General features: G+C 32.2%; 2 protein-coding genes across 2 annotated transcripts; one reads left to right on the top strand and one right to left on the bottom strand.

Annotated features, from left to right (window-relative positions):
- The first annotated feature begins 1,693 nt into the window (after window positions 1-1,693).
- Window positions 1,694-11,374, top strand: LOC122609298. The gene is made up of 19 exons (XM_043782350.1): window positions 1,694-1,726; window positions 2,024-2,046; window positions 2,168-2,355; window positions 2,842-2,967; window positions 3,071-3,113; window positions 3,413-3,474; window positions 3,757-3,852; window positions 4,041-4,095; window positions 4,610-4,718; window positions 4,851-5,049; window positions 5,161-5,311; window positions 5,394-5,431; window positions 7,369-7,435; window positions 7,506-7,610; window positions 7,728-7,753; window positions 7,840-8,656; window positions 8,775-8,824; window positions 9,305-9,465; window positions 11,070-11,374. The coding sequence occupies exons 1-18, from the start codon at window positions 1,694-1,696 to the stop codon at window positions 9,346-9,348; spliced, it is 2,232 nt and encodes a 743-aa protein (XP_043638285.1). The 3' UTR covers window positions 9,349-9,465; window positions 11,070-11,374.
- LOC122608749 (two-component response regulator ARR17-like) lies at window positions 9,530-15,714 on the bottom strand. Its single transcript, XM_043781840.1, has 5 exons — window positions 15,396-15,714; window positions 10,402-10,481; window positions 10,221-10,298; window positions 10,055-10,125; window positions 9,530-9,949 (listed from the first exon to the last, which is right to left on the bottom strand). The coding sequence occupies exons 1-5, from the start codon at window positions 15,541-15,543 to the stop codon at window positions 9,826-9,828; spliced, it is 501 nt and encodes a 166-aa protein (XP_043637775.1). The 5' UTR covers window positions 15,544-15,714; the 3' UTR covers window positions 9,530-9,825.
- Window positions 15,715-21,955: the final 6,241 nt, after the last annotated feature.

The raw sequence follows: 21,955 nt of genomic DNA, 5'->3' as shown, positions 1-21,955 counted from the left end.
TTAGCACACAGCATACGTGTCTGAGTTAAAATTCACTTTTCAAAAAAAACTTCAAAATTTAGTAAAATATATGAAAAAAATGATGAGTACCATCATGGAGATATCTATTTTATTGTTAGCAAAATCAAAATGATGATGTTTTACATTTAATGACGTACTATTATTTTTTATGTCAACCTATCAAGTTAAAAAGTACGAGTAATTTACAATCATTTTTAATCCGAAGGCAACATGTATTTTTCATTTTCGAATGTAATCCTACTACACGACAGTACTACTAGAAGTATTGCAATACCGATCATTTTTCCGTTAACAATCATAATTTGCGGTAACTTTATCATCTTATTTTCACTCTCTAATAAAACCTGACTCAAAAAAAAATCCTAGTCAAACACTCCCTGTGCAAAATAAATTCGCATTCTATATTCTGCAGGATTCAAAATTTGGCACCAAAAACTTCCATAACCGCTCTCTTCAAGTTTCAAACCCTAACCGGATCAATCAACCAATCCGTCACTATATCTATATCTATATCTATATCTATAGGTATATAATTCCTATATTCTCCTATATCTATCTCTATTTCCGTCATCAATTTCATCAAATTAACACCTTAATTCCGTCCAATCGCTCACTCTCTACTTCATCAGTCGCACATTTCGCTTCTAGACGGTCCGTTATTATCGAATTCAGTAGATTAAATTTGTTTCTTATTTTTTTTAATATATTATTTCGAAATGTTATTTACATATTCTGTATGTATTTGCTATATTTTTGATCATACTGTTAGATTTATTAATTGTACTGATTACGCCTATTTTAATAAATTGTCAATAAATACCTTTTGACCTGTTAAACGATATCCGGAACTTGAGATTGTTAGGATAATTGAAGAAATCGTTGAAGTAGTTGATTTTTTGTATTTAGGATTCGAGGCGTTTTTAGCTGCTAGGTTTTCTAGGTCTGGAGGTTTAAGTTAATTCAAATTTAGCTGGAAGAAGCATTAGTTGCATTTGATTCTAGTTATAGAAGGATCTAGTCTTGTTTTATGGGGACGGAGTAAGATAATGAACATCGGAACCTCTGTCACAACCACATTTTACTACGTTAGAGTAATTTTGCTCGTATGAATATGGCTAATTTGATTCTTAGGTGTTCATGTATGATAGTATACTTATCGTTTTATTTACTTGCCATTTTGTGTTGTTTCAGTTATATTATATAGGTTGTAAAGTTATACTGCGGTTTTGACAATGTTGCAATGGATGGGAGGATCAAGGCGGAAAGTCACAACTGTAAGTGTCAACAAACAAATTTATTTTTCTTATAGTTTTGAGATTTATTTGGTTTGTGTCAGTAATTATATCTCATGTTACATTGAGGATCAGTTCTATTTCTTGATATTTTATGTCTAACTTTTATTGATTCTTTTGTGATTTCTTGGATTATTTTGTGGTGTTATCTTGAATCCTTGATATTATACATATCTCAGCTTTGTCTATTGTATGCTTGATTGCTAGAATTTACCCAGGTTAGCATATTTTTAGAATATTAGGTGATGTATCCCAAATATGCAACAGAAAATGGTCGACACCGAAGGTGAAGATGACTATGGACCATTTTTTAACTTGGGAGATTAGTAGAGACTAAGGGATTTAGAAGAAGTTTATAAATAATTATGTTTACGTATACGATGCCAGTAAGAGAAGCTATATCTCCTGAAAAGGTTAATTAGAAACCATGTAAAGAAGGATGTATATCTCACTATACGTGTATACCGTAGCCGAAAATATGTTAAAATGATAAGAGTGAGCTTTAATCCTTCTACGTACTGATAGTCATTATTAGCCCATGTCAAAGTTCTGATAGAAATGCTGTTTAGTATAGTTAAGTTGATGTAGTATTCCTCTGATACTGTAACGGTATATACAAATTCCTGATTCATTTATATGGTTTGAATCTGAAAAATCTTTTTCTTGTGTCCTGGAATGTTCTGGCCGTGCTTCAATGGGGAAATTTTAAGTCAAGAAAATCAACCCAAAAGAGGTATGTTATGTCTTTCATTTGTCTATAACATGATGGATGTCCTTTAAGAAAGTTTGTGTAGATGCTTTTATCTAGTAATCTTTCTTTGCTATTAGCTGGTTCTTACCTTTTGATCTGCCAGACAAAAACAATATTTTGAACAACGAAAACGGAAACAAGAGCAAGACCACAGTTCAAGTGTGATCGAGAGCTATGCTTACAATAAAGTTCCGAGCACACAATGTCATGAAAAGAAAAGATCACTTGATATTCTCAGTCTGTTTAACTTATCAAAACATGGTCAGGATTGCAGTCCGAGACTCCCAGAAGGTACTTTTTTTGTTTGTTTTTTATTTTTATTTTTTTTTTACGTTAGTGGCTTTACTACTGTGTGTTCTCTTTTTTGTTCGCAGTACATTTTTCAGTCTTCTCCTGTTTCTGTGTTATTTTCTACCCAGCCGTGCAACTTTGTGATAATTTTAGGAATTTCATGTCTTTGTTTATATCCCATTGTAGAATGGGAAAAGTCATGTGTATCATATATGTTCAAGCAACTTGTGGAATCTCTTCGCGAAACTTTACTAGATATTTGGTGTAGTTTTTACCATAAAAATAGTGAAGAGATCAGTGCCTTCACACTGGCTACAGATATATGTTAAGATGCTAATTAAACCTATACAAAGTTCATCAACAAATATAAGCAATAAATATACCACTATTCTTTAGATACACACACACCTTATAGATTTTCCAGTTTATACAATATCTGTTTCAAGTATGTCTTATCTGATACTGTTTATGGCCTCATAACTGTAGAAGGTAGGGGAAGCCCAAATGGCAAAAGTACAACACCAAACTACCAAACTACACATTGTCCAAATGCGGTTCGAATGGAAATAAAAAATGGCTGTTCTTCTGAACATGTTGTAATAAGGGAAACAGGTATGTATCTATGAACAATTACAGATTCTCACTCTTCCATATTTTGTAGAAAAAATAGCAGGTTCTATTATTGTTGAATCCTTGATTGATTGAGCTGTCTCAGGAATTGCATCCAATCACCTGAAAGAGACAGAATCTTCCCAGGAGTAAGTGGATCTTTGCATGGATGTTCAGTAGATCAGTTTGACGGTTTCACCACGCTTATTATGTTAACCCATGTTCATTTATCAAAGACTATATTTAGGATAAATTTACTAAACTGTACACACGAGTTCATGTGGGACTGAACACTGAACACATACATGGTTTGCAGTATGCTATTACATGTTCATATTTATGTGTACTAGTGTAGTTTGGCTCACCTTTCCCTAATTTTTTTTTTCTTTTTTTCTGGATCTGGTGTTTTCATGCCTCTAAGGTTTTTCTTTGATTTCTATTCTAATAGTCATCCTGATGCTTCAAGACGGAACCAAGCCAAATATCCAATGAAGACAACTACTGATTACAGTGAGTAGATGATACTGAAGAAAGCATCTGTCTTTTTTACTTATATTTATTTTATCATTTTATGAAATCATTTGCCATGCATCTCTTAGGTCCACTCTTGATAGATTCAGTTATTTAAGTGCTTATTATAATTACGTACAATAGGATACATGGATTGGTAGTTTTATCTTTCCGAAAGTACAGTGGTTATTAGCAGCTATTATGTTTGGAACGTTGATTTTATCAACAGCTCCTAGTCGCATCTAATAAATTGAGTTCGGCATTTCCTTGTTTTTCTCTCAGAGATGTCTGTCATTGATTTGCTTGGTGATGATGGACCAAATAGCAGTTCAAGAGAAAATTTTGTGCATGAGAATCATGTTTCGTTTTCTGTTGAAGGTACATCATGGTTAATTGATGATGGCTCTGAAATCTTTTGATAAAATCACCTTTATATTTCTTATAAAGTTCCATTTTTAAATATACTAATACACTCTTATGAAATCTACTGAATTGCTATAGTTTTGTTAAGCTTTCAAATTTTTTTACCCTCATATATGCATCTGAAGTATGCCATTTCCAATCAGGTCTAGGGAAAGTGGGAACGGAAACTCCTGTACATTCACCACAACATCCCACAAGGTACCTATTGGGTTTAAAGTTGTATTTGTCAATATTTTGCAGTGCTAAAGTAAAAAAAAGAACAATTGAGAAATATACACACATTTCATAGTTTTTTCTTCTGGTGCCCGGGGTGGTTTTAGTTTTTATTATTCTGATTGCCTGCTCCTAATCAAATAGTCAATATGACGCTTCAAACTTTCCAGTTTAGCTAGTGGAGAACATCAGTAAATTGATTGTTGGTGTCTTAATGGAGATTTTCCTATTTAAATATGCATGTCTAATGACTGTGATGACTCAAATTTAGCATTTTCCAGCTCTTATAGCTACCCATAAAATATCTTATCCTTAGGCCCTTTGTTTTCTGTTTTCAAATATGCACTTGTGTTATGTAACATGTTGATATGATTTTTATTCCTTTGTATCATATATATATATATATACTGTTATATTGTGGATTCTTTCTTATAACTATCATGTTAGAAATATGAATATCTATGAATGTCTATTCAGTACTTCACATTTGTTGTCGCAGAAACTTTTCCTATAAATGCTCTGCACCGCCCAAAATTTCCAAAGGATTTCATTCCTTCAAGAACATTGATTGCAGCGTGGATGATCAATTTTCTGAATTGGTGAAAGAGGTTCTTTTTGTTGGCTGATGACCATCTTATTGGTCTTAGAGTCTTTTACACATAGACTTGATTTTACTGTTTTTCTCAAATACGTTATTTTACACGTCCATGGGCTTAGTGTATGCTCTGATGTCAATGCAGGATCATATGGCTTTTGGTGTTGATTTTGCAACTGATGATAGCTGTTTAGAGCTCCCTCCTTATCTAATAGAAAAATGCCATAATTCGAAGCAAAAAACAGTGGTTGGCAAAGAAAGCTTGTTACAGAATGCAAAAGATTTTTTAAGCAATGACAAAAGTTTTGATAGCAGGTTGGAGTTCGATGAATTAAATTGGCATGGTAATACTTCTTCGCTTTTTCTCTGCTACATTTGGCATTAGAACTTATAAAGTAACATGTTATCCATTTGCAACAATGCATGATCCATTTTTCAATTCTCTGCTTTTCCAGAAGAGTCTAGCTTCTTAGATGACAATTATTGTGGCTTGCCTCGAAAGAACCGGTCATGTGATTTAGATTCCTGTATTTTGAATCCGACGGGAAGAAGGAACTGCAATAAGCCAGACTTCTCTTTTGAAGGTGTTCCTATGCAAAAGAGGAGGTTTATCTTCATCAACTGCTTTTGATGTATCTACACTTTCATCTATTATAACAAAATTTTAACTGACAAGTTATATATGCAGACTTAGTGAAAAGGCAGCAAGCTCCCTCAACGGTTCAGGTGCTCCTTTTTTTCTCTTAATGTTCACCCTTATCATTTCAGTTTTCATTATTGCTAAATTTATACATTTAGTGATGTATCACTATCTGAAAACTGCATGAATCCATTCGCTTTGAAGTTATAACATTAGGGGTAAGCTACAAGATCTATCTTGCAGCACACAGATGATGCCTATTACCTTCTTTAATAAAAGAAGTGAATGTGAATAGTAGCTATTTTGTCTTTATCTGCATTTTCAGTATAAATAAAACATATGTTAATATATGCTTAAAGCTTCAGATTAGTTGGTTGGTAAAGCCCCTTGCCTCTCATGGGAGGGGTCTTTGGTTCGACTCCCTTCCTTTTCAATTTTAAACTTTTAGTTCCTTTATTTTTGCACCCACATAATTTTCATATATAGCCTTGGAGTTTTATATTTAAACAGATTCATATTTATACTCTTGCCCCTTATTGTTTTATTTGATTTTTTATGAAACTAATTTAAGTAACATGATTTTATTTAAACATTATCATTTTTAAAATAAAAAAAACTTTTTTTTAATTTTTTGTTTTTAGATTTTACTTTTGGGGTTTTTTCAACATTTATTTTTTGTGTAATAGTATGAATTTTAATATTTTGTTTCTTATAAAAAAAAAAATCTAAAAATTTTGTTATATTTTTAAACAAATTTTTGATATTAAATTGTTTACATATATTCTGTTGATTCTTATTATTTTCTTTTGACTTTTGAGTTTATTTTATCAACATTTATTCCTTCTTATTATTCTTTTGAGTGACATAAACATGATGGTGTACCGGTACATTGCTACTTTTTTCTTCTTTTTAGACCCTTAACATATCTCATGGAATGACATTATTTTGTAACTTTTTGTACTATAAGTTTATACTTCATAAAAATTAGATATGAGTTGTAACTTATGTTTTTTTAACATTTATTTTATACATTTAGTCTTAACTTTTGTTTAGCTTTTTGCTTTTTTGGCTTGTATTTTACAATTTTGTTTATACTTTGTAACATTATCTTTTTTGTAGCATTTTTGTTCAACATTATGTTTTAATTAATATTCCATTTGTATATTTACAGTTTCTAATTTTTTGCTTTCTACAATATTTTTAATGAACTTTTTGTTATTTTTTTTTGTAAAGTTTTGTATCGCATATATGTTATTCAATTTTCTTTTCGTTGTAATTTTTTTTTCTCTTTTGATTTTTGAGTTTGTTTTTAAGTTATTTTATAAAAGAATAGTATTTGATATGTGACAACTTTATTTATTTTACCAGTTGTTTTTATATTGAATTAAATGAATACTAGCTGTTTTTATAAAAAAATTTATGGTTCTATTGGCACTCGGCGCATGTATTTGATCAACAACGGTTCCGTCACTTTTACCCATACACATCAACGCTCTTCTAATACCCGATGCCGCCCAACGGACGGCCCGGGCTATCTAGTTAACTATTAAGTGAATGAGATACCAATAATATAATATTTCTTCTTTTGTAACAAAATCCATTCATATTTTTTTTAGATAACATAATTGTTATTATAACTATTTTTCAATGAAAATTGTGTTCGTTCCTGTGTTCATCTCCTTCAAAAGGAAATATGGATAAGATGAAGATATTATAGAAGATAAAATAACAAAAAGGATAATATTGGTAATGAACACAGTACTTGTGTTCTCAGGGATGAATCTAGTAATGTTATTGCTAATCGATCTATCCGTTACACTTTAGTGATAGCTATTAATGGAATTTTATGATAATAGTGGTAATATAGAGGGCATTATTAAATATTAATGTTGCATCTATTGCTTTCATCAATCAGCATACCTAAATTCTTGGCATGTTCTGTTAGTCCTTAAGTAAAGTCCTTGTTAAAAAAGTTAGAATTTTTTTTTGTGCTGTGTAATTTTACCATCTTTATGGTATTCAGCGTCATATTCTTCATACAAGCGCCAAATGGAGCATGGCTATGATTTTATGGCGTCCAACATGAAACGGTACGTCAACTCTTTTGAGGTCAAAGTAATATCTGATATGTAAATATTTAAGTAACATCGGTATTGGCAGTTATCCAACTTGCGATGACAACTGGGAGTTTGGTGAAATGACCCATTGTTCAGCTTGGCCTTCATTTGAAAAAGAAGATGCAAGAGAATGCCTGAGCTTTTTAAGGTTAATATTCGATAGATGATCTGATTCACATGCTTTTTGGCTTACTTTTTCTAAATGATATATGACGCAATTTTCATGTATCATGGTACTGTATTATTTGGACCAACTTTTACACAGCGAAGATTCATGCTTGTCCCTATCAGGTGACTATTTGACATAACTCTATGAAAAATTTGTGCTTATATTATAAGTTCACGATTTCAAATTAAATTAATCTTCTTAAACACAGTATGGCGTGAAGGAACCATAAATCCGTCATTTAACGGTACTGTAAGGCGGAAAACAAAGGGACCTGAAGCTGATTTCAGAAGACCAGTGGTTGATAACATCTGCACAAAAAATAATACATGTACTGAGGAATTTTGGCAACAGGAGAGTGGCATTTCCTCACGAGCATGTAACATGATGTCAGAGTTTTCAACTCCGGGTGATGATTGGATATTTGAAGAACAGTGCAATATCAAGAATGTAAAACCAGGTTACGTTCCCCTGAACGCATTTGAAACCCAAAAGTCTCCCCCTTTTGGTTGCAAACATTGGGCAGAAGAGACATTTGATCAAGCTTTCAATCCGAAGGTTTATGGTAATGAGAAATCGCCACCTTCAAGGTCTGAACAAGATGCCTTCAGTGGCAATCTTTTCTCAGTAAAAGATGGATTCTGCGAACAGTTTAGTCCAAGTCACTCCTCTCATATTAGCAAAAGCAATAATGTAGAATGTGGACATCAGGAGTCATTTCATGGTCTTTTTAAGGAAGAGAAAGATTCCCACACGATGCAATTTCAGGAGAGTGTTAGCACGGGGGAAAATAGATCAGCTACTCTACCAGCCATCAGCAGCACACTTGATCAGATCAATTACTCATCCTCAACAAAAGAAACACCAATGGATGTCTTAGAATCGGAAGACAACCACAGTCAGTTTGAGGAATCAAAAGTTAAAACTCCAGAACTGAATCCCCGTCAAAATGTGGTACTTTCTCCTTTACGTTCAGATGGGGGATCGTCCTCTGTTGAAATGCCCCAGACACTGGAAGAATTTAAAGAGTAAGTCGTAATTTTTTATGCTTTTTATCGCTGTAAATTTTTTCGTTTTTAATATTAGAATTCGTCAGCGAATAAATGGTTTACATTTTTTCTTAAATGGTTGTATATGTTAATCCAGACATTCAAATGGTACACAAACTTCTCTCATGAGCCAAAATGAGCATGAAGGTAGACTTCTACATCCATTTTAATCTTATTCTCATTGGTATTGTGTTATGTACTTATGTTCTGCCAAGAGGTGGCAAAATGGGTGGGTCAAATGCTTTTGGACAATATGGGTTCAGCTGAGAATGGGTAAATGATTTTATCAGGTTCAGATCGGCTTGGGCCAGTATGATAAAATAAAACCGAATAAATTTTAAGATAACGCTCATTTTTTCAATAAAGTAACTTCTCAGAACATTCTTGAGTAAAGTCACTTAAAAGGTAATGCTTAAGCATTTAAATACAGTTCGGCCACTCTAATGTGTCCAGCCCATTTTTTACCAGGTTTTTAAATTTTGTTCGTTTGACCCATAAGGGGTCAAATATAAACCAAATCAACCCATTTGAAAGTAAAAGGCCAAAATTTGCCACCTTTAGATCTGACTCTAATTGTTTATCACTTTATCGTTGCATAACTTTTCATCTTCTCTCCTGATAGTACAGTAATAGAGGATTCTGGACGTGGAAAAGGAGATCTAAAACATTAAGGACCACACAACAATATTGATAGGTCTTGTAAAGTGATGATGCTTGGGAGATTCGCTCTTCAACTTCTTTGGGTACAGAATATGAAGAAATCATCCATACACCATACTTCGAAGCAGGTATGGTACTTCTCATGCAACTAATAAGATACATTAACTTCTCTTTTAGTTGACTAACAGAATTCATAAAGTGCAGCAGAGCTTGTCCCAAATGTTTCTATTCATATTTCTAGATGCATTTTTAATGTCCAACTTGACAAGATATACCAATGCAACAGAATTAACATGGACAGAAACTATTAGCTTTAGTCATAGATACACTAGCATGCCTGAGAATGTTCCAAAGAGAAATTTTGCCATTAGCTACATATAGATTTTTTGACTTTCTCATATTTGAATAATCCTTTAGCTAAATGATTTTGATATTGAAGTCTAGTTGAATTTGTTCCCTTGATTGCTATCTGAACCGCCTTTGATTGTTTATCTTCCTATGCAAATCCTTCCCCTTATTGGTTGTGTGAACTGCATGTGGCATCTTAGCTTCTTAACATCAGACGGTTTCAGAGGTTTTAAAATGAACTCTTCAGCACCCTCTTTCAAACACCTACGTGCAAACATAATTCAGAAAATAATTATCAGTGACATCATAAATTATATTCTTAATTTGCTAACACTGGATTTGTCTGTAATAAAATTGAATAATGATTACTTTTCAATTCGAGTAGGGACATTCTCAGACGAGACTACAATGACCGGGATCTCTTTCATACCAGATGATTCCTGTTACAAAAGGTTTTGTCTGAGAACCAGAAAACTACTTAATATAGGATGCTGTTGGGTATGATTCTTTCAAAGGAAACAGAGACAAACATTACCTTAACCTTTTTGAGGAGATCATATCCTGTCATTCCTGGCATACAGTAATCTGTAACAACTAAATGTATCTTTGAGCCCTACTTAGTGTCCATTCATGAAATGACATTTGAACAAATTGTCACTTTAAATCAAAATTATGTATGTATGTTAGGACCGTGGAGAGATTATACGATAACTTACTTGGTGGTTGATGTTGGCGTGTCTGTCTTCTCCTTGACCTAAAAACTCCAATGCCTTTTGCCCGCTTTCTGCTGTTGTTACTGACCACAAACACAAAATGTCCATATAAGTATTTTCCCATTGTTACCTAGCAGAGCTTGCTTAAGTGATTTACCCTTGGTTACTATTGATAAGATGTGACAATCTAAGTACAAATACCTATAAACGGGATGATAATATACGATATTCACCCCCCAGGATCTACGTGCGTGATCATTATACCACATTATTTGTTGTTGACGGTAGTCTCGATGTACCTTATCCTTAGATATACACGTGTCTCAATGTCTTAGAACATTCTATAATAGTCTAAAATGACACATTTTATTGAAGTCATCTATGCTCTTATGGTAAATAAATGATAAGATAGGTCTGAAGGTAAATTTAGTTCTTACAACTTTATGTGTGATAGGATATGGTCCCCTTAAAAGGATGACTATGGGCTACGATGTAATGTCTCTGCTTGTAGTTTAAAGTCTAAACCCTATACCTCAATAAAATTAGTCTCATCTGGGCATGTCCCAAGTCCCAACACGAGTCGAAAAGTAGTTGTTATTTAGTTTTGTGCTGACAAGTCCAACGTTAAGAATTAAGTATTTAAATGTGATGTCGTTGATGTTTATCTTCAGAATTCTGTTGGTGTAGAGGTACTTGAAAGAGGGAATTTGAGTGTTTATCAAGAACCCCTGAAACAGTCTCATACTAAGAGGTAAATATAAAAGCTTGAATCACTAAGTGGAAACTGAGGTAAGAGTGACCAAGCAGACGACACTACAATGGGCAAATGCACAAGCAGTGTAAATGGTGTATACATTATATTACAAGACAACACTACATTTAAGACTGTCATTAGGGTCTTTATGAGAAATATGTTTCAATTGTAACCGTGTTGGTACTGCCACAGAACAAATCAATCAATTTTTTGGAAATGGTAGCCCCACTCTTTTCTCACATACCACACAAACGGTGAGAGCAAACCATCATATCGTTTTCAACCAAAAGTGATTGATCGATTTGTTGTGTTAAACATTTTACATGAATTTTCGCCTTCTACTACCCTACCGAGAACGACATATTTTAGAAACCGACTAAAGATCTTGTACCTTTTCTTTCTTTTTTTTTCTTTTCATTGTACATTGTCTAGGAAGTCTTCTCTTTGTACACGTGAACTGGTCATCAGACTATGTACTCATTACAACACAAAAATATTATTTTATTCGTCAAAGTATTACAGTAAATATAGTGAAAATAATATTCAACCTCTTTTAAAGGCATGATTTGATCTCCAAAACTTCAAATTTGGAGTAAAAATGGGTATCGAAGGAATAGTCTAATAGAAAGAAGTTGGGAAACTTGTACTAAAAAATACTATGCAAGAGGGGAAAATGACAAGACAAAAAGAACGTGAAAAACATGAGGAAAAAATGCTGCAGGGATTTGTCCTAGCTAATGATGCGGGGGGGCATGAGAGGTACATGTGAATGCTTGGGGAACGTTTTATGGGCAGGGGCTACAAATCAAGTTCCTGTGGTAATGCCAGCTAATCTATTCATTCATACCTTCTAAATCTTACAGCTTTTTTTATCAATAAAGTTAATAAACACCACTGGTTTCCATAACATGCCTTTTTTTTTGAACAGTTATTAATTAAAAAGCTTTTATTAATCATGAATAACTAGCAAGGGGCTAAATTACAACATGAGAACTGAGAAGATAGTAGAAAATGACACAACATAGAAAGAAAACTAATTAAAACGGAAAGAACGCCATTTTTAACATTAAAAACGGGGTACATGATAGTAATGATAATGCTACCACACCAAGGTGCTAATATCATATCAGAACCACATTATCTTCGTAATAACAACCTTAAAAACTACGAGTATATTTTATTATTCAAAATTTAAATAACCACTCTAGCTTTTCTCACTATGGACACACCCACCTTGGGATGTCCACACCACCACAACACCGGCCCACCTAATGAACGACCCTAGGGTGGTTGTGTTTCACCTTTTCCACCCACAACCATTACACATTCACAACTTAGATGATTTATTTGGATAATGTGCCTAAAACTTTTGCCTACAAGTGTGTTAGCTAGGACATTCTCGAGACATGGTTTGTTAACTAAGAGATCAATACATACTTTTGCCTATGTGTACGTTATCCCTTGCTCTAAGCATTATATCATTATTACTCATATATTAGAAATACCAATTATTAGCGGTATTTTTTTTCATCTGGAATGTGCTTTGTATTAACTTGAATAGTTAATATGACCATATGGATGGAAAAGTTATGTGATAAAAATCTGATAGACCGATATGTATCATGTGACAAGGAAGAGAGAAAACGATGTTTAGTATAATTGGTCTATTACATGTGACTTTATTGAAAAATATTTGTAACTACTCGTAATTTGTAAATGTAGTAGATCTTGTGAGATTCGGGACAAATGTTTTTTTCAAAAAATTAAAATGTCTTTTTGTGCATAAATTGGCTTAAAGCATCTTGAGTTTGACACATGTCTTGTACGGTATTTTTACATAATAAGCGTCCATTTTTACATTAATTCTGATGCATAATTTTTCAAAACTTATCGTACCATTTTATTTTTGTCTTGTTATTGCAACAAAATGTAAATATTCAAAGCTGAAGATTTTGTTTTTGTATTCTAGGGTGATGGATTACTATATATATTGTTTACGTACAACAATATAAAACCAACTATTCTAAGAAATAATTTAATTGTGAAATATACTTATATTTAAATTTAGATATGCAGATATACAGATACTAATATAATAACATTGGTTGCTACTTGCTACTTTAAGAAAAAAATGTTGTTTTCTTCTGTAAATTCAAAAAGCTGCGACTTAAAAGCTCAGAGAATTTTTTGACCCTTTTACTTGTTTTCAACTCCTGATTCGATAAGATCTTTTTATCCTTCCTACTTCTTTACAGGCTGTAGGTCTGTTCCTAATAATATACAGCCAACTTTTTATATATTATTTAAATTAAATTTAAATTATTTTACCTTAATTTTTCTTTGTATATAAGAGAACTCGCAATGGTCGTAACCAGACTCGTGGTCAACTCGTTATCCACCAGACCACCGGCACACGTACAGCCATTCTGTTTACCATCACGAACGAGTTTTGGATTTTGTTTTATTTTACCTTTCCCCGGCCCCTAACGAATTAAAAATAATGGTGCAGAATCAAATAAATGATGAGTCTGAAACTAGTGATTAGTACTTTATTGAAGGTATTGTATAGTATTAGTGGTTGATTAGGAGTAATATAAGGATTTTTCAGAGTACTGTAATGTTAGTTGTGGAAGGACCATTATTGTGAGCCCTCTAAATTAAAAGCCTAAATAATGTAATGTAAGTAAGTAACTCCCAATGCCGTCTTTCACGGGTTTTGGGTCCCAATACCGTCTTAGACGGTCAGGGGAGGTCTAGAGGGTGTGCAAACCCGAATCTCGGCCGGGGCATAAATTTTAATGGGGCATAAGTTTTTGAAATTTATATGTATAATATGTTAAAGGATGTGTTAAAAGTTATTGAAATCTTATTTTCGATCAACAATGTCTCAAGAATGACTTAGTGGATTGGCCATGATAGTTATTTATAACAAAAACATAGAGAACATAAATTGTGAAGAGCTAATTAACCCATCTGATATGAAGAATGCTAGGAGAGCTTCATAGATCATCGGATAAATAAGTAACTATTATAGTATGTAATTCTAAAATTATGATCTTATTATGCATATATAATTTTCTATTATAATGCTAATTATCGTTTATAAAAAAAGTTATTTATATATTTGAATTCGGTTAAAGTTAGGGCATAATTTTCTTTGTTCGACCGGGGTGTTAAAATTCTCAGGGCCGCCACTGTAGACGGTGTATGGGGGTTGAGATGTAGACAGCCTTACTCCTACCATGAGGATCAAACCCTTACACTATCAACTCAAAAAATAGAATCCGATAAAAAATTGCGAGTCATGTATAAAGTTTTTAATTTTCTTCTAATTAATATTTGCAAGATCTGTTTTAATTTTCTCCCTCACTTATTCGCTATATATAGTCATAAAATATTTTAAGTCCTGAAGATTTTCTGAGGAATAAAAAAAAACTACACTGGTATTTATATATATGTTTAATTTTTAATTAAATTGAAGTTTTGATACACCAAAGAATTGTAAAAACAAATACATCAAAGCGTAAACAAGGATGCATCAAACGCATGTTAGCATTAGCATATGAATTTCAGGGGCCTCGATTTATTCTCAAACTTTAAATAGGCAGGACAACGCAATTTTCCTTCTCAACTTCATTTCACCCAACTCCTTTTTTGAAAGGGTAATCATCTGCACTGCAAACTTTTAACATAAATTTATACCCCAACCCCCTGAATTTTCCAAGATGCACCCAATAAATCCTCCCCAATACCGATCTGCAGTGCAGATACTAAGCCGGTAAGCCCTTTTTGAAATGCAATTTAGAAATATATAAGAAAGAAAATAGGAATGACATTGTTTGGTGTAACGATGAAAAAAAAAAAAAAAAAAAGCAAACCTTGCTATCATATGGTTCTAAAACTTGTTAAAGATTTATAATATATCATACAATACACATATAAGAGTAATAAACAAACCTTAAAGAGTTAAAGAAAAGTTTCAAATCTTCAAAAACATAGTTTATAGTAGTAGTGAAACTGAATTGGACCAAATTAATGCAATGCAACATATAAATTTTATAACATATATAATGTAATGCAGAAAGAAACATTAATTATTATATTAATCCTAAAAAAGTATTAACCTTAAAACATGGATCTGATCCAAACCTTAAAGAATAAAGTGGGTCTACTTGAGTTATATTATAGTTAAATCAACTACAAAAAAAAAATGACAACAGATAAATAAATAAATTAATAATACCTCTACATGCAGAGTTGGTGAAGAGTGTTTCCATGATTTTACGATCAACCAAACTATCATCCACAACCAAAACATGAGGCCTTTCATCTTGTTCATGATTAACTAATTGACTACTCATTCCTATTTTTGATGATGATGATGAACTCATGAAAAAAGTTATATAAAATATAAATGTGTGTTTGTATGTATGGGAAATTAATTAGAACAAAGGAAACCCAGCAAGAAAAGTAAGAATATATTGAGAGAATATATGCCAAAAGAAGGAAGAAGACAATGTGTGTTTGGTGGAAAGAAAAGAGAGGAAGAAAAAAAAAAAGAAAAGAATGTGTGAGTGTGAGTGTGAGGAATGGATGAGAGGGTTAAAAAGAAAGGATTATAGAGGATGAAATCGGGGGACAGATATTTCGTGATCTTTTTGGGTCATTGGGATACGATTTGCAGATGAAGAACCTGCACACGGTCAACAAGTTAGTATTGTAGCTAGACACACTCAACCTGCAGCTAGCCAAGCTTAACCAATCAAAGATTAATATATATATTGTTTTTTATTTTTAGGTGTAAAAATATACGATATGATATGATATTTGATGCGGTAAACCCCCCACTAAATTAAACTACCTAGGCGTATTTGTTTTCTACAATAGGTCGTACGTACATATATCAAAAATTGCAATCTTTTAAAAATAGGGAGTGATGTCGTCTATAATAATACATGTTTTATACAATAATACATGTTTTATACAGTTGTATACTGTGGCAATATAATATATACAATTGTTGTAGATAATCAAAATTTATTATAGTATATATCACTCGATTCAAGCAAGTAGGTCGGATCAATTCGATCCGGTTCTGAATTAGAATTGTTCGGTTTTTAATTGTTTTATGCGAGATTCAAACCGGTTGGTTTTTGGTTTTTAAATGTTTTTTCTTGTTTAACTAGTTATTTTATGCTCTTTGAAATTCTTTTTATAGTTAGTTTTATGAAACAATGTTCATAAAGATTGAAGGTTAATGTGTAGTGCATGAAGATCAAGTCTTACTGACAGCAGACTGATATAATTGGTTAAATGGAATTCTGTTGATGCAGATTTTTTAACTAATGATTATTATAATTGATGGCAATAGTCAAGGGGTGTCTGTTTGTGCATTTTTGTTACTATTGTTTATGCATTGCAAGTGAAAACTTTGAAGATCGATGAAAACTTCTAAATGTTGATGTCAAGGGGGAGTCTGTTGGTGCGTTTTCGGGTGACAACATCATTATAGAAGTTTATCTTAAGTCATTTGTATATGTAATTATTAAAACGATATGTTTTGTATGTAATAAGTCAAAAACGATCTAGTCAAACGGAGAATTGACCAATGGTATAGGTTGGTCTAGGTAGACCTAGGGTGGTCTAGCTAGACCTTGGCCGAAATTACTAGTATAAATAGGAGATTAGACCTTATGCTTAAGAATCACGCTAGCTTTTTGTTTTCATTTTCTCTAGTTGGGAGAGCTCGTGTCTTACTTGTAATCTTTATTATTGAAGTAATATAAGGCTCCGATTATCCCATTCATATATTGTTCGTGTTTATTATATTGTTGATTGCTAGTGTTCGAGATTTTCCGCACTCAAACACTAGTTATCTAATCTTGTAGATCCAGTGGCTAAGGGACTTTCAAACACAATTCCAATTTTCCTAACATTTTTTTCATAAAATGTGAGCAACCCTCTTTAAGTAACTTCAACTCAATTATCTTTACTATATTATAAAGTAAATATTCCATTTTTAATATTTTAAGTTTTAATATTTACTTCTCCAAAATGTTCATCTTATCTATTACTCCTTCCGTCCCATATTAAATGTCCAATTTTGACTTGTCAAGTCTTTTGTTTTAAACTTTGACCGTGAAAATATTTGTCTATATGGGCGCATTGACGTTTCAATATATTTTTCATTGATATAACTTTCGTAAACTGTTATATAACAAAAAAAAAAAAGATATTCATGGTTAAAGTTGCAAGCAAAGACTTGATAAGTCAAAATTGGACATTTAATATGGGACGGATGGAGTATATATTTACCAAAAATAACTATAATACCATTTCCTTTCAAATCTTAACCACTCAATTTTTTTTTTCTCATCCATAAATTATTTTGTTATTCTAATTCATTAAAAAAAAATTATGTCAAAAACCATACATCGATACATTATAAAAGTTATGTGTGTTCATAAAATTTCATGCTCTTTCATTAGAGAGGTCATTCGATATACTTTTGAAGAATTTTTAAATCTGAAGACAAAGCCCGTACAGTTAAGGGCGGAGCCCGTTAGGTAGATCGCCCAATCACTGTCACCGCCATTACATCACTACCCCGCCATCACCTTCATCACCACTACAACGCATGGGTACCTTTCGTTCGTTTTAAATCAAACACAATTTGTCACGGAGTAATTCCCAAAAACTTTAAAACATGCACACCTATAAGTCTCGTTAGGGGCAAGACTGTAGACGGCAAAAAACATCGGCAAGTAGCATTGACAAGTATAGGCAAATCGGTTTCCTACACCCTTTCCTTTGGTAAAAATCGGCAAGGAGCATCGGCAACTTCAATCGGCCAAGTTTAGCCAATGCATGTGAATGGTGAGAGCTTTAGGAGAAGTCTTTTTGACTTTCTTTCTCACTTTTATACATATATATATATATATATATATATATATATATATATATAAATAGAAATGAGTGGCGAAGTGATGGGTGATGCTAGCTTATATAGATAAAGGTGTAGTCGATCGGTAAGTTTTTTGAGACTCCACCCCCAAATTTGACAAAGCCACGTGTCACTATTTTAGTGAATGTGTTTTTAAGAAAACTTGCTACAATCGACTACACTTTTGCTCCAAATGGTCAAAGTAATTTAGAAACCTCATGGTGGTAGTTTCAAGCAGGTCACGCATGCCATCAACGTAAATTCGCAATTGATTTGATGGCCTTTTTTGGTAATGTCGCTTTCACATATGATCTTTAACATAAAATTTAGGATAAGATCAATTGATACTATTATTATACAATATATTTACTTTTTCTATATTTATATGAAAGAGTCGGTGCAACAAGTGGCTACCGTTTTGATGGTGGGTAGTCTCGTTGACACTGTTCATCGTCACAATTTTATAATTACATTAACTTTTGTTACTTTAATATCATACGTACTAAACAATAATAATAGATAGATACTTTTATAAACCTATTAATAACAAATAGTCGATACAAAAGGTGGCTATCGTTTTAATAGTAGGGACTGAGATTCTCGTTGGACATTGTTCATCGTGACACTTCTGTAATTTATATTATTTTCATGATGATGATTAGCTTAATACTATATTTAATAATAACAAAACATATTCATATGTTGTTGTTTCAATGTGATTATTGTATCATGAATAATACAGTAGTTGATACTTTCATATGTTGTGTTTTCATATTAATATGCCTAATTCTTAACTTTTCAAATTATTTGTTTAACCTTTACTTTGTTGATACATACCATCTGCTAAAAAAAAAATGACAAAATTTGAAAAAAGTCATTTTTTTTATAATTGTTGTATTTTTTTATAAAATGACAACATTTCAAAAAAATGTTGTTTATTTAGAAAAAGTGTAACTTTAGTCCAAAGACTACATTAGCTAATGAAACATTTTGTAAAGTGTTTGAATTAATAATAATGCAAGATTTTTAATGCCTAATACAACATCTTATCGGTGTTGTCATAATAGCCTCATTTTGTAGTCGTACTCGTGACTCTTGAGAAGAAATTAATCCGGTTAAACATCAACATTTATAGTGCGGACTAAATTTGTATACAAAATTTTCTATAATCAAAATACTTGGCTTAACGGATCACGTGAATCTTTTATACAAAATTTGTAGTCTTGTAGGTAGATGTTCACATTTTGGAATTTTTAGGTTTTTTTTTTTAAAATAGGAATCTAGGTGATTGAAGTGTTAGTAGTACGAAATAACATATCAATAGATTTTTTAGTTGCTAGAAACAAAAATAAAAATTTGAAGTAGATTGGTGTGTGTACTGTGTAGTGGCCGGTTGAAAAGAGTACACATTGTAGTGATTGTACGGTGTTGATATAAAACGCAAACCACTCAATTCGCTCAATTCACCAACTTTCCAGGATCTATCTTCATTATCATCCACGCGACTTATCAAAATCCATCCATCAATAAATTATAAAAGTTTGGGTAAATATACACTCCGTGTTATTTTTATTCAATGGGGTAGATATTTCATTGATAAAGTTTTTAAACTTACAAGTATCCATCTGAGTTGATTCTTTTCTACACATATTCCTCGGATTCATTTCGACATATAGTGCATCAAAAATACATCAGAACTTCAACATGTTATTTCAAAAGTTTTCTGAACTTCAATTAAAAACTAAACTTCTTCGAAATTTTGGTCGGCATTTTTGATTTATTTTTCTCTTTATTTACATATTTTATCCTCTAATTACTGATAATAACTTAGTGGTGAAAGGATAAAAATAGATGCTAAAACTTTAATTATTGGTCTTATGTGAGTGCACCATGTTAATACCCTGAAAATCCCTATCTTGACCTTTTTGTTAGGTTTTTGATGCCGGTGAAATACGTTCACTTAATCACATGATTTCGACATCACCAAAGATCAAACCCACGGCTTTTCAACTTTAGATGTGAACCCAAACTGTATGAATGCATTTATCATTTCATCTATTGATGGATGAGTAAAGAATTACCAATGTTCAATGGGTTCTATTAGATAAACTAGTTTTAGGTTTTGGAAAATTAAGTTTAAACAAAATCTAATAGATTATAAGAATTTTAAGATAAAAAGGTCAATATCTAAGTAAAATTAAATTTCAATAAGATTAATTAATAACTTGAAAAAAAAAATGTGATTGGTGGATCATAATTTTAAGACAACGGTCTTATATTGATATTAATGATACGAGCATAATACTCGCGCTTTGCAGCGGAATTTTGTTTTAGGAGTGACAATTTGTTATAAGGGTAGATATGGTAATTTAGTGTTGTAGTGTGTGGAGTGGTATTTTGGGAACCATAAATATCGTGAAAGGGCTTTTTGGAAGGAAAAAAATATGTTTAATTTTTTAAGACATGTCATAAATAAAACTCAAAATGCTTTATAAAGGAGTAAAAATAAAGATAAAGAAATATAGATAAAGATATAAAGAAGAATTTAGATTAAGATTTATTTAATTTACTACTGAATATTGATCAAACTCTTTTGTCCAAAATGAATGGTAGTTGGCAGTTGGGTTTCAATATGATATTCCATAATGGGCCGTTTGACCTCGCAAAAAAATTCATGGGACATGCCCAAAGGTATACTGGGCCAGTGGGTGTGGGCCTAGACTAAAACTAAATAGAAAAATAACATAACAATACATAAAGTAAACAATATTGTTATATTCATATTATATAAACTTATCAAAATATATTTGAATTTTAACTAAAGCTACATTTCTCATTTGTAAATTGTAATAGCTATAGAATACTGTAATTATCTGGTTTTTCGTGAAGTACAGCGCATGGTTTTTCTCCAACTTTGTAAAAAACACTTCAAAATTCATTCACCTTTAGACATCACATACAAATTACTTGCTTGAAATGAAGCCAAATATCTATACCATTCGTAAGCATATGTTTAAGTGCGTGTGAAGTTAATAATTAGTTTCCACATCTACAACTAATTTTGTACCATACGTAGAAATAAGGAGGATTTGGTTCACAAAATGTTTTTAAAGTAATTGGAATTTGTTGAAGGAATTGGAACTAGAACTGGAAAGTTTAAAAATATATAATGTGTTTGGTTGAGAAAATTCAATGAAAAGTTTTATATAGTTAAAAAGTAAATTATTTTTAAATGACCAAATTACCCTTGGACCATCATCAATTATATACGAGTATTATTAGTACCCATTTCAATAAAGCATTAATCATATGTCTTTTTCACTCTCTCACTTTTCTTTTCATCATGGTTGGATCAGTCGTAAACACTCATGACCTCTGTCCTTATCTAAGGATAGAGGTCATGGGTTCGATCCTCATCCCATGCAAAGGTTGGAGGGCCTTTTTTACCATTTAGGTAGAAACTGGAAGCAGCCTCTCTACTTAGGTAGAGGTAAGGTCTGCCTACATCTTAACTTCCTCATACACCATCGAGGTATTGGGGCTCAAAACCCGCGAAAGACGGCACTGAGCAGTTACTTACTTACTTACTTACTTACTTACTTTTCTCTGCATCACTCCCACCAACAAAAACAAAATCATTTTCCAATTGAGTTTCAAAATCATCACATATTTATGAAACAAATTGCATCTTTTCAATCAAATTAAAAAAAAAAGAGAGAAAAATATAGCACACAATAGTACTGGGTTAGGTGGTTGGTGGCGGTGGTGTAGTCTAAAATGTGTATTTAGTTGATTGATAACGGTGGTGGTCAGTGTGTCACCGATGTGCTAGCTGTTGGTGGTGGCTGCCATGGCGGTGG

Source organism: Erigeron canadensis, chromosome 7 (genome assembly GCF_010389155.1).
Source record: "Erigeron canadensis isolate Cc75 chromosome 7, C_canadensis_v1, whole genome shotgun sequence".
In the NCBI taxonomy this organism is placed as follows: Eukaryota; Viridiplantae; Streptophyta; class Magnoliopsida; order Asterales; family Asteraceae; genus Erigeron; species Erigeron canadensis.
Note: the sequence above shows the minus strand (reverse complement) of the source record. Positions and strands in the feature narration are given on the sequence as shown.